Here is a 12,933-nt window from a genome sequence, read left to right as displayed (position 1 = left end):
AATTTCTCACTTGGAAAGTGGTCTTCCTTATAGCTCTCACCTCTGCCAGGAGGGTCAGTGAGTTACATGCACTAGTGGCCGATCCACCTTTCACTGTTTTTCACCACGATAAGGTGGTTTTACGTACACACCCAAAGTTTCTCCCTAAGGTTGTGTCTGACTTTCATCTTAATCAGTCCATTGTCCTACCTGTTTTTTTCCCGAAGCCTCATTCTCATCCAGGTGAACAGGCTTTACATACCCTGGACTGTAAACATGCTTTGGCTTACTATCTCGAACGCACTAAACCTCACAGATCATCTCCTCAACTTTTTTTGTCATTTGATCCTAACAAGATGGGTCATCCTGTATCTAAATGCACTTTATCCAATTGGCTTGCTGCTTGCGTTTCATTCTGTTATGCTCAGTCGGGCCTGACACTGGAAGGTTCTGTCACGGGCCACAAAGTTAGAGCTATGGCAGCGTCTGTAGCTTTCCTCCGCTCCACTTCCATTGAGGAAATCTGCAAGGCTGCTACTTGGTCCTCAGTTCATACTTTTACATCCCACTATTGTCTGGATGCATTCTCCAGACAGGATGGACACTTCGGCCAATCTGTTTTACAAAATTTGTTTTCCTATTGGCCAACCTTCCCTCCATCCCTCTTTTTGTTAGCTTGGAGGTCACCCATCAGTCAAGAATATGCTGCCTGCTTGTCCTGGGATAAAGCACAGTTACTTACCGTAACAGATGTTATCCAGGGACAGCAGGCAGATATTCTTGCGTCCCTCCCACCTCCCCGGGTTGGCTTCTTAGCTGGCTTATCTTAACTCGGGACCATGCGCCTTCGTCGGGCGGGAAGGCACTCGCACCCGCACGGTGCGGCCTAGCTAGAATTTTCTAAGTTCTTAGAGTGCAATCACTCTAAAATTGTCCGTACCAGGGCTCCGTCGGTGCCGTCACCCATCAGTCAAGAATATCTGCCTGCTGTCCCTGGATAATACCTGTTAAGGTAAGTAACTGTGCTATCCAGGGTCTGGTTTCTTGGCGGTTCAGTTTAACTTTTGTCTACATATTTCTATTTTTAGTTTGTGATTATTCCATATTGGGCGAGGGTATCTCTGTTCTGTGTGTATGAAAAGAACTAAACTAAACTAAACTAAATCTTAGGTTTGTATACCGCATCATCTCCACATTCGTAGAGCTCGGCACAGTTTACAGGAGATGGGATGGACAGGAAGTACAGTGAAAGATAGAGGTTTGCAGGAGATGGGATAGAAAGGAACTAGAATGAGGGGTTAGAGGTCCAAGTATGAAGAGTTTTTAGAGGGCTTAGAATGCCAGAGATGGAGTAAGTATCAGATTTTTGAGAATAGCCAGGTCTTCAGATGTTTGCGGAAAAGTTGGAGAGAGCTCAGGTTCCGAAGAGGGGAGGAAAGGTTGTTTCAGAGCTCGGTGATTCTGAAGGGAAGGGAGGTCCCTAGTTTTCCTTTAAGGGAAATGCCTCTTAATGAGGGGAAGGATAGTTTTAATTTATGGATGGATCTGGTGGTATTAGGGTTTGAGGAGTTCCAACAAAGAGGGATACATGGAGGGAGGATTCCATGTAGGATTTTGAAAGCTAAACAGGCGCATTTGAAGTGGACCCTGGCGATGATCTGTAGCCAATGAAGCTTGGACAGAAGCGGAGAGACATGGTCAAATTTACTTTTTGCGAAAATCAGCTTGACTGCGGCATTCTGGATCCTCTGGAGTCTATGAAGGTTTTTCTTAGTTAGGCTTAAGTAGATAGAGTTGCAATAGTCCAATCTGGAAAGGATGATGGATTGGACAAGGACGGTAAAATGATTTTGATGGAAACAGGATCTAACTTTCCTCAGCATGTGAAGGTTGAAAAAGCATTTTTTTACCAGGGAATTGAGGTGGTCGTTGAAGGACAGTGTAGAATCAATAATGATGCCCAGAACTTTGCTTGAGAACTCAAGCTACAGAGTGGAGCCAGAAGGCAGAGAGATGGAGGAGAGTAGTTGGTCTAGTTTTGGACCAAGACAAAGGAGTCTTGTTTTGGACTCGTTTAGTTTTCAGTTGGCATTGACTACAGGATCAATTGACTGTGCGGGATCTGGCTTGTTTAGTTTTACAATGTATGTGTTGGTGTTCTAGTGCTCACTGCAGTGTTTAAGATGCTACCTTTTCCTAGGTACACTCTTGTTGTGCGATATGTGGATTGTTACTAAAAGTCATATTTTTCATATAGATGGGGGGGTGTCAAAAAATGATGGGCCCCAGGTGCCACATACCCTAGGTACGCCACTGCCATGATGTGCAGTGCTAGGGTGATAATACACACCCTGACATTCCTTATTGCTCTCTCTCTCTCTCTCATAAAAGAATAAAGAACATAAGAACATCAGTCCTTGGGCGCAAAAATACCAGATCCAGATCCATTTGATCCAGATTTATTTTCATATGCAAGCAAACCTGAAAAAGGCAAGGGGTTTTAATATTATTTTTATTGAAAATGGCACGACAGCCCAGACAGGCAAGTACAATCAATAAAATAATAATAATAATAACAATTTATCTACCGCAGTACCGTTAAGTTCTATGCGGTTTACAAAAGATTAGTGAAGTACAAGTTGAGAGAACTTAGGGGAAGGGGGAACAATAGGGGGAAAGGGCAAGAGATAACAGTAACAAGACAAGAAAAACCAAGAAGGGAACAGGGAAACCAAGCCAAAATTTTTCATTTTGTTTAGTTTCCCATGTTTATAGGATTTTTAAAAAAATTATATCGGGGGCAAAGCTGTTGCACTATTGTGCACTACTTGAGTGATAGTATACATTATTGTGCAATAGTGGCACTACCTCAAGAGATTGTGGCTGCCATTTTATACCTGGAACTGGTATGGACAGGAACGATCAGGGTTTACTCCTGCTTAGCCTACTACCCTAGACCACTAGAGATCTTAAGATAGGCCCAGGGGGCTAGGGGTCTTCAGGAAGAGCGTAGGCTACTTTTGGAGGGGGTCAGGGAGGGAGCAGGTTCTTAGGAGGAGATTGGTAGGGTTAGCTTTGGAGGGGGGAGAATTTCAGAAGTGAGCTGTTCATGTGGGAGGGGTAAGGGATTAATCAGGAGTGGATTTATCATAAAGGGTGATGCTTTTTGGGGAGTCTTTAAGAGGAGGAGAGCAAAAAAGATATGTAGGCACAGTGGCGTAGCAAGGGTGAGAGGCGGCCAGGGTGTTGGTACCCCTCCCCGCCCTCGTCTCTGTCCTGATTCCACCTGCTGCGCACGCCCCCCCCCCTTCCCTTTTACTCCTAGTTGAAGTTATTTGCTCGCAGCAGTCAGCAACATGCTCCTCGCGACCCGTCGGTTCTCCCTCTGACTTCCTGTGCGCGGCACCTGGAAGTGACATCATTGAAATGAAAAGTGTCAAGAAAAGTGTAAGTTTCATGACGTCACATCATTCTCTTCTTGGTTGGGCTGAGAACTTTTCAGCTGCCTCTCGTACTTCTCAGTGTATAGTGTACACCTGGATCACAAAATAACTTTGTATAAGGACAGCAAATATAAAGCCCAGTTTTTGAAATAAGTTAAACATTTGCCAGCAGATGGCAAACACAGGAACTTGCAGGCCCAGCTTGCATTGGCCCAACTTGAAATTACTTCTGTGTCTGCATCAACATCCATACGGTACTGACAGGGAGAAATGCTGGTCATGGCAGGAGGTGAGTCGGGAAGGATGGGAAGAGAGAAATGTGCTGGTCACATAGGGCCAGGGAGGAAGGGCAGAAATTTGACTAACTCAACTATAAGCCAAGATCCCAAATTGGGAGATTTTTTTTTTTTTAGGGGGCCCTACAAATCTCAGCTTATAGTCGAGTATATAAAGTAGGTCATGATTTTTAAAACCTGTTCTGAATGTTTTCATAGCCAGTTGGGTTTTCAGCATTGTCATCATACATAACATGTAAGAGGTAAACTTGTATAAAGTGGATCTCTGACATATGCAGATCCTGAAAACTCAACTGGCAGTGTCTCCAGAAGAGGTTTGAGAAATACTGATTTAGATGACAGAGGTTTAAAATTTCATGAAAAACTGAATATATTTTAGAAAAGTAAAATGACCTGGTGAAAAAAGGCTTGATTCCAGGAGTTGGGTGTTTAGTCCATCTGTCAGAAAGGTTTTTCCTTAGAAGGATAAGTGAAACATCAGTGCTAGGATCTACAGAGTGGGAAAATGTCTACTGAATTTAAAAGTAGTACTGAAATATGAAAGAGTTTCCAACTTTGACTTGTTGGAAGTGAAATTCACATCATCTTTATGATACTGTTATTTTAATCTAGATAGGGTCCTTATCTTTGGTAGGCAGACAACATTCTATCCACAAAGTAACCATTGTATTAGCTTCTTACTTAGCAAAAAAAATGTACTTTTATTTTTTTATCTTTAGGCTTGATGAAAAATTCACAGTCAAAGTTGCCGATTTTGGACTTGCAAGAGACATTTATGATAAAGAATACTACAGTGTGCACAATAAAACAGGTGCAAAGCTGCCAGTGAAATGGATGGCTTTGGAGAGTTTGCAAACACAGAAATTTACAACCAAGTCTGATGTGGTAATATACAAATTAATTCATTTTTCTTCCTTATTATCTAGTTTATAATCCAGGTGTGAAATAATAATTTGCATATTCTCTCATCTTTCTTTTTTTATTATTTATTTATCTTTTTTTTTCCATAAACCAAACAAGCATAATCAACATAGTTGAGTATAGATTCACATAAAGAATAGGTAATTTATACAAAGTGGGAGAACACTCCCTCCCCCATCAATAGAAAACGTAACAATTATTTAGACCCTGTTTTACAAAGGCGTGTTAGCCATTTTAGCGCATGCTAAATCTACGCACGCGCTAAACACTAATGCATCCATAAACTAATATGCGTGCAGGCCGGCACTATCATAGAATTCCTATGAACGTTGGGAGCTGCACAGAGCATTCAATGCACCGGCCTGCACTAAAAAACGCTATTGCAATTTAGTAAAAGGGGGGGCTAGTTACTAAATATTGTGTCTAAATTCAAAAGAGCCTGGGATAGGCACGTGGGATCTGCAGATGGGCAGACTAGATGTTTCTATGTTAACAGTAAAATAACACATCATAACTTTAGCCTATATTAATACTTTCTCCCTTAATCTGGCTACAAGTTTGTGCAGGCTCCATAACTTTAGCCAGCTTAAAAAAGTGTTACTGGGGAGTCAAGCAGTGTGTGTGCATATGACTTTCAATAGTGCTTGCACTGTTTTATGCTCCCCCCTTCTGTTTCTTTGCCCAGCGACCTTCACAAATAGCAGGTGCATTTGACACATCTCCTATATGCTAGCCAATTTTCAAAGAGAAGTCACCTATTTTTTCTTTGAAAATTAACTACAATTACTCAAGTAAAAGTACCCACTTATTTTGCAATGACATAAGATATTTGAAAATTGCTCCCCCTATGTGTGCACAGGGCTGAGTCAAATTGATCAGTTTTCCTGTTTCATGCAAATGGCTGTTAGAGCAACTTTGCTTGTTTAGCATTACTTTTAAAGCTGTGATGCAGGGTGTCCTTGCAATCCATGTGTTCCGTATTCACAAATTTGCTTATTCATGTAAAATAAAGTATAATCCATTTTCGCTATTCATGGGCATTTTCGCTTATTCATGGCCATGCACAGTGTATTTCCATGAGGATAAATATATTCATAGAGCTGTGCGTATTGTTACACCAAAAGCCTGCACAATACTGTACTTTTATTTTTTATTTTTTTTTTAAGTGTTTAAAATATATTTATAAAATGCAAAATATAATAAGTAAGTTGCTCTTTACAAGAAGGGTACACAAAATGATGAGTTTATGGTGTTAGAAAGCAACAGTGTACAGTGAACAGGGTCACATAGGACCCTAACCCTCTTTTCCATAGGATCAATGGTTCCATATTCACATTTTTGGTATTCTTGGGGTTTTCCAGGAACCTAACCCCAGCAGATAACAAGAATGCACTGTATTCAGTTCACAAAAGGTAATTTCAGTTCAAAGTTTGAAAATTATAGGGTTCTTTTTCTACTTACCATACCTTTTCAGTGGTCCTTTGGTGTCCTGCTGTGGGAACTTATGACGAGAGGAGCACCCCCTTACCCTGATGTAAATTCCTTTGATATAACCATCTACCTTTTGCAAGGGCGAAGATTGTTACAACCAGAATACTGCCCTGATCCATTGTGAGTGCAGATTTACTAAATCATGCTACCCTGTAGAATTTCATGTTCTTATTTAGCTAAATAGTCAACAACCTTACTAACGCTGCTCTTCTTTTCCATTTAAAATATTTTTTTTTAAATCCAGGTATGAAGTCATGCTAAAGTGCTGGCACCCAAAATCTGAAAAGCGTCTAACGTTTTCCGAGCTGGTTTCAAGAATATCCATGATCTTCTCTACTTTTATTGGGGAGCATTATGTTCACGTTAATGCAACTTATGTCAACGTAAAGTCTGTGGCTCCCTATCCTTCTCTCCTATCATCGCAAGACAACATAGACCGGGATGCAGATACATAATCCAATGTATGCACAAGACTGAGGCTGAAACACTGACTTTGGTAGTGTCAGCTGACATGAACGTGTGTTGTAGACTATTTGTCCATCACCCAGTGTCTGTGAAAACACTGATTTTGTATTTTGTATAAATTGCACTAGTCTAAGGACATAGTATCATTTTCAAAGCCACAGTATGTCATAGTGAAATCAGTACTCACAGTGTCTAGCAAAAATGGAACCCCCAACATTTTTTCCAGATAACCCAAAAAAATCTTACTGCAGCAGCCAGAAATTTGAGACATTTCCGGGTACTTTATTTTTCTATAGGATGGAGCTCCAGCGCATTAAGCTTGCAAACAATTGTGCTCTTAATTAATGAACACCCCCTCTCCAAATTCATTGAGCCATCGAAGACTTTGTGAAAGTGTCAAGGTTGAAGGAGGACACTTTGAACACAAATTATGAATTAACGTAGAAAAAAAACATTATACTAATGTATTTTCAAAGTTCATATCAAATGTTTAAAAAATTGCAAACTATTTTGAAACTACTGTATGTAGGGGACACTCGATGAAACTTCAGGGAAATACTTTAAAAACCAATAGGAGGAAAAAAATTTTCACTCAGAGAATAGTTAAGCTCTGGAATGCATTGCCAGAGGTTATGATAAAAGCAGATAGCGTAGCTGGTTTTAAGAAAAGTTTAGACAAATTCCTGGATGAAAAGTCCATAGTCTGTTAGTAAGACATGGGGGGAAGCCACTGCTTGCCCTGGATCAGTAGCATGGAATGTTGCTGCTTTTTGGGTTTTGTCCAGGTACAAGTGACCTGGATTGGCCACTATGAGAATGAGCTACTGGGCTTTATGGACCATTGGTCTGACCCAGTAAGGCTATTCTTATGTTCATGTAGATCCTAGAGAAGGTAACTCTCAGAATAAACAATAATACCTTCCATTAACTATACCAGTGAACAGTAATGACACAAGGCTAGGGGGTCCTCAAATCCAGTCCTTGAAGTCCACAGCCTAGCCTTGTTTTCAGGATTTACACAATAAATAATTATGAGATATATGTCTACTTATACACAATCTGCACATAAGTTTTCCCATGGACATATTTGGATGGGGCAGAGGCAGAGTTGTGATGTACATGCATATTTTATAAAATGCATGGGTGCATATGCACATACACATATTTACACATTTTTCAGAGCAGGTGTAAATTTGCACATGAGCATTTATGCACTATTGGGGGCTAATTCTGGGAGCCTGTTTTATAAAGGTAGTTATGCATCTAAGTGCTCTGTTATAAAATTACCCCCTCTGTACACACACATCATCCTGCTTCTCAGCTTCTACTTATGCTCATTTCCCGAAGCTCAGATTCATTCCAGGGTAGCACAGATTCTAAATGAAATTTTTAGGTACAATTTGTAGTATTACAAATACAAAAAACAAAATAGTTAACTTTCAGCTTGTAGATTATTACCCAGTTTGAGGTTTTTTTGTTCAAAAATTTTATTGATTTTAATATACAAGTACAAAAAGAGAAATGTTAACGAGGCAAGATACAGACAAGTTGTACAAAGGAAAAAGAAACATACAGTAATATCCATGTAATACAACAAGCTGTTCCAAGCCTATTTAGAAGAAGAATATCAACACAATTCGCAGCCATAAGCATCTAGAATATCCAAAGGACTATAATCTAGTAACAGATCAAGACATGAGCCATGATGTGGGATAATTTCTGTTGTAGATAGCCAAGTCCTAGCTCAGTAACTGAATGCCATCATCCAGTGTTGCAATAGGAGTTGACTGGGCTCCAAATCTAAAATAGGAACTCTTGGACCTGTGTTTTTCCGCTATAACGCTTTCATATTTCACTGTGAGGCATACCATATTCCACCAAGTGGTATAGTCTATCTGGGATAGATCCTTCCAACAATGGATATTTTTGAGGGCCAGAAATAGGAGGATGTTATGCAATCTCGCATTATGGTCCGACAACAGTTGTCGGAGGCCATGATGATCTAATATAATAATGCACGGTTTTATGGGCTTCTGTATATTCAGGATTGAAGAGATGGTTTCCAAAACTTTACTCCAGTAAACAGAGAGGTGTGAATAGGCATAAATCATATTTATTAACATTCCTTCCTGAGAGTTGCAAGACCAGCACATGGGAGAAAGACCATTTGAAAACTTTGCAACCTTTACCGGAGTCCAGTGTGTTCTATGTAGAAGGAAGAACATAGATTGAAGTACACCAGCTGAGCGAGATGATCTGAATATGTTAATCCAAAAGTCCTGCCAGGCCTCTTCTTCTAACAAAAGTCCCAGATCTTCATGCCAAGCATTCATCATGCTGGTTGATGAGGGAGTTAAAGACTTTCGCAAAGCAGCATGCCATTGAGAGGCGATCCCTTTTTTGTTATTATTAATTAGAAATATCTGCGAAAGCAGGTCTGGGTTATCTTTTAACTGCCCCACGTCCTGGAAGAGAGCAGTCATGCAGTGTCTCAAATTGTAACCAGCGATAATGTTGATGGTGTGACAGTTTATAGCATGCCTGTAAATCAGCAAAGGACATCTTAATTAAGTCCTGAAGAGTCCAAATACCACAATTTTGCCACAATTTCCAGTTAAGAGTTCCATCCTGTATCTTGATACGGTCGTTATACCACAATAATATCTGATGAGACTCGTGCCATTTGATTTCCATCAGATTATCATACGCCTTCAGCACGACAAGTATAGAATAGTAGATTGGATGCTTTTTATCATTTGATTGTAGAGGGGCGGATAGCGCAAAAGCAAGGCGAGTGCTACTGTGTAGACTATTTTCCAATTGCAGCCAAATAGGAGGGTTAGGTGTGGGCCAAACATCAAACCACAGTGAACTGTGTCTCATGATGAAAGCCTGATAATAATGTAAAAAATCAGGGACATGTAAACCCCCCCCTCCATAGTTTATCAAGTGTTAGTTTGTGCAATGCGAGTATGCTAAGGCAATGTTCGATGTCATGGTACATGTGCCGTTTGAGCAAAAATGGAAACATGCTCAATATATAGTTTATTTTAGGTAATAGCATCATCTTGATGGTATCTAAGCGACCCCACCATGTCAGTTTAAGAGGGAACCATTTCTGAGTGGATTCTTTGATAATGCTTAGAATATAATCGGTGTTACACTGCTCCATATTTTCCAGCGTGGGTCCCTATTACCCAGTTTTTAAAATTCCAAGCATCCTGCAGGATAAAGTGTTTCTGAAAAAGATAAATGCAGCCAACACTGACCATTATGTGCATCTGTTATGGTATAGTCTACAGTGGCATAGTAGGGGGGGGGCAGTGCCTCAGACAACATCTTGGCGGGGGCACCGGCATCTCTCCAACCACCCCCACCCCCCATGCCACACTCTTGCCCTCCCTTCCCCCTGTACCTCTTTAAATCTTTTCCAGCATGAGCAACTTCTCCAACCTGCTCCTTGCACTGGCCTAGCTCCCCTCTGAAATTATTTCCTGGTTACGGAGCCAGGAAGTGACATCAGAGGGAAAGCCAACGCTGGTATGAGCAGCAAGCCAGAGAATCTGCTCGTGCTGACGAAGGTTTAAAGAGGTACAGGGAGGAAGAGAGGGCACAAGTGTGGTATGGGGGGCACAGGGGATACCACTGCCCTAGGCGCCTCCTACCCTCACTATGCCACTGATACTGTACTCCATTATTTATTTGGTTCCTCAGTATTGCAGGCAGATCAGTGAGTGGAATGATTTCCCTGTGAAATCAGGCTTTTGAAAGATTTGTGAACTCAACTGGAACACATGAAACCTAGAATTGTTGAAAGTTTCAATTGTCTTCCCATTTTTCCCTGTGCTATAAAATGTATAACTTGTTTGTAAGCCCTTCTACTGTGCGTTGCCAAGTTTTATCTCTTAAGGCAGTGGTTTGAAACAGCTGGAGTTCTATGGACCTATTCATAAGTAATTCTTCTTTGCTGCATGTTTACAGAAGAGTTTGTACAGAAAAAACAATAGAAACTACTGACTTTTTTCTGATAAAACAAAGATACTGTTACTTTAGAGAAAGCATTAGAGATGTACATTAGTTAATGTGCATTCAGTTTGTTACAAGCACTACATTTTTAAGGCACACTAAATCAACTTAATACACATTAGCCTACAAATTATTATGTGTAAAGTTAATTATTGTGTGTTAAAAAAAACTAATGTACATTAAACATTTTTTTTATTAACTCAAATATGTGAAACTGTAAACCACCCAAAAATCAAGAAATTAATCTGCAAATTCCAAAAATGAATTGAAAATGTTTTGCCTCTGCACAAGAACATGTATGTCTGTGTTTGTTCCTGTGGAATTGTATGTATAATGCTGTATTATTCATTGGGTGTAGGGTGTAATTGTTTTTTGTAAAAGTAAAAGAATTATATTTTTGTATCAAAAAAGTATTTTTAATGACATCTACAATGTTAGAATACAAAGTACCGTACTGTGAATGCTTCAAAAATGTATATCAGAATTTGATTTATAGATGCTAGAAATTACTAAGGGGTCCTTTTACAAGCTGCAGGAAAATTTGGCTTTAGCGCACCCTTATGTGGGCTACCCATTCTGAGCTCATTGGGGGGAATGGGATAGAAAACAAATTAAATAAATAAATAAATTTTACGTGCTAAGGCCATTTTTTCTCACAGCCAGAAAATGGTAGATTTTCTGTTCTCTCAGTTAATGGCCATGCCATGCATGTGGGCATTTAGCACGATCCATTCTGTAGGAGATAAGGGCTCACGTATTAATTCTGTTCTAATCAGTGCACAGCACAGAAACACCCACCCTCTGCCAGCCTTCCCCCCCCAAACACACCCCTCCTCAGAAAAAAATTAAGTGATTTTGCTCGTGGAAATGTCAATATTATTGCAGATCACCTGAGTATGTCCCTTTTAAGTTGTATTAGGTGCGCATTAGTGACTAACACAGCTCAGTAAAAGGGGCCAGTGTAAATATTGATAATTAAGTGCACTAATTGCAAGTACGTGCCGCCACTCCTCAGAGCTAAACATTTTAAAATTAAGATGGAAGTGGTATGAGAAGGAAGGCAGCTGTAATAGGAAGATTCCAGACTTTGAACCTCCTGTGAGACTACTTAGTAATGTGATAATGAACTCTGGGTAAAGAGATATACTTGTATGTATGGAAAACTTTTTCATTTCAAGTATAAACATTCTGTGTATTTCAACAGCAATAGTAGCATTACAGGTTGAATAATTTAAAAGAGAATACAAGAAAGTAGGTTATCGATAAAGCCTATGAAGGGAACTGTACATCTCGAGATATAAGCTTGCATTCTCTGAAGACAGGCAGGATGATCAGCCAACATATGTGAGTAACATCTCTAACAGCATCTATGAAGAGCATCTCCCAAATTCTGTTGGAAAGTTTGGATAAGGCAGACTTCAATCTAGCTCCCCTATCAATTAATTTTGAGACCTGTAGCGCCATCCCATCCCCCCAAGACTTTGATAATTTGTATTGTATATTTATTAAAATAATGATGTGATTTGTTTTTATAACGACGAACGTTGTTTTAAGTGTGACCTGCCAGGAATGTCTAGATTGCACAGGACATAAATAATGTAAAATAAATACAAATCAACAAAATTGACCATCTCAACGCCATCCCTCCCAAAACAATTCTATAAAAGCCTATATTTGGTCAGCATAATTTTAAATGTTAACACCCCCTTTATGAAGCTGCGCTAGGGTGTTTTATCGCAGACCGCGCAGTAGAAGCTCTCATGCTCATAGAATTCCTATGAGCATTAGAGCTTTAATCAACATGGCCAGTGATTAAAAACAAAAAAATCCTAACGTGGCTTCATAAAAGGGGAGGAGGGTTATTTTTAAACATATGCATAGGCCTTCTTTAACTAAAGCCTTCTTTTACTAAGCGTATTAGCGCACATTTAGCGTGCCCTAAATCAATGTGTGCGCTAACCACTAACACGTCCATAGGATAACATGCATGCATTAGCATTTAGCATGTGATTAGCACGCTCTAAAAAGCATAGTGCACCTTAGTAAAAGAGGGGGAAAATGAGGGAGATTTCTGAAAGGACTCTTTGAAAGTTACTAAATTTTTCCTTCAGGTAACTTGTACATGCTGAGGATTGTGTTAGTGTACTGTTGTGACCGATTTTGCTTTAACTGCAGCTGCTTTTTTATGCTTTTCAATAGCTATTGCCCTATGTGACTGCGTAGTCTTGCCTAATAGATGGGCAGGCCACAACTACCGTAAGACATCCCCGAAAATAAGACATTGTCTTATATTAATTTTGGGCCCAAAAAAG

General features: G+C 39.9%; 1 protein-coding gene across 4 annotated transcripts in view; it reads left to right on the top strand.

Moving 5' to 3' along the window:
• Window positions 1-7,243, top strand: part of MET (MET proto-oncogene, receptor tyrosine kinase) — a 207,473-nt gene extending 200,230 nt beyond the window's left edge. For all 4 annotated transcript variants that reach the window (XM_033959614.1, XM_033959617.1, XM_033959615.1 and 1 more), the window contains 3 exons: window positions 4,438-4,603; window positions 6,114-6,250; window positions 6,375-7,243. In XM_033959614.1, coding sequence (XP_033815505.1) covers window positions 4,438-4,603; window positions 6,114-6,250; window positions 6,375-6,585 — 514 coding nt within the window. In that variant the 3' untranslated portion in view covers window positions 6,586-7,243. The remainder of the gene's footprint in view (window positions 1-4,437; window positions 4,604-6,113; window positions 6,251-6,374) is intronic.
• Window positions 7,244-12,933: the final 5,690 nt, after the last annotated feature.

This window comes from Geotrypetes seraphini, chromosome 9, assembly GCF_902459505.1.
Source record: "Geotrypetes seraphini chromosome 9, aGeoSer1.1, whole genome shotgun sequence".
NCBI classification, from domain to species: Eukaryota; Metazoa; Chordata; class Amphibia; order Gymnophiona; family Dermophiidae; genus Geotrypetes; species Geotrypetes seraphini.
The sequence above is the reverse complement of the archived record's forward strand: the minus strand, read 5'-3'. Positions and strand labels throughout refer to the sequence as shown.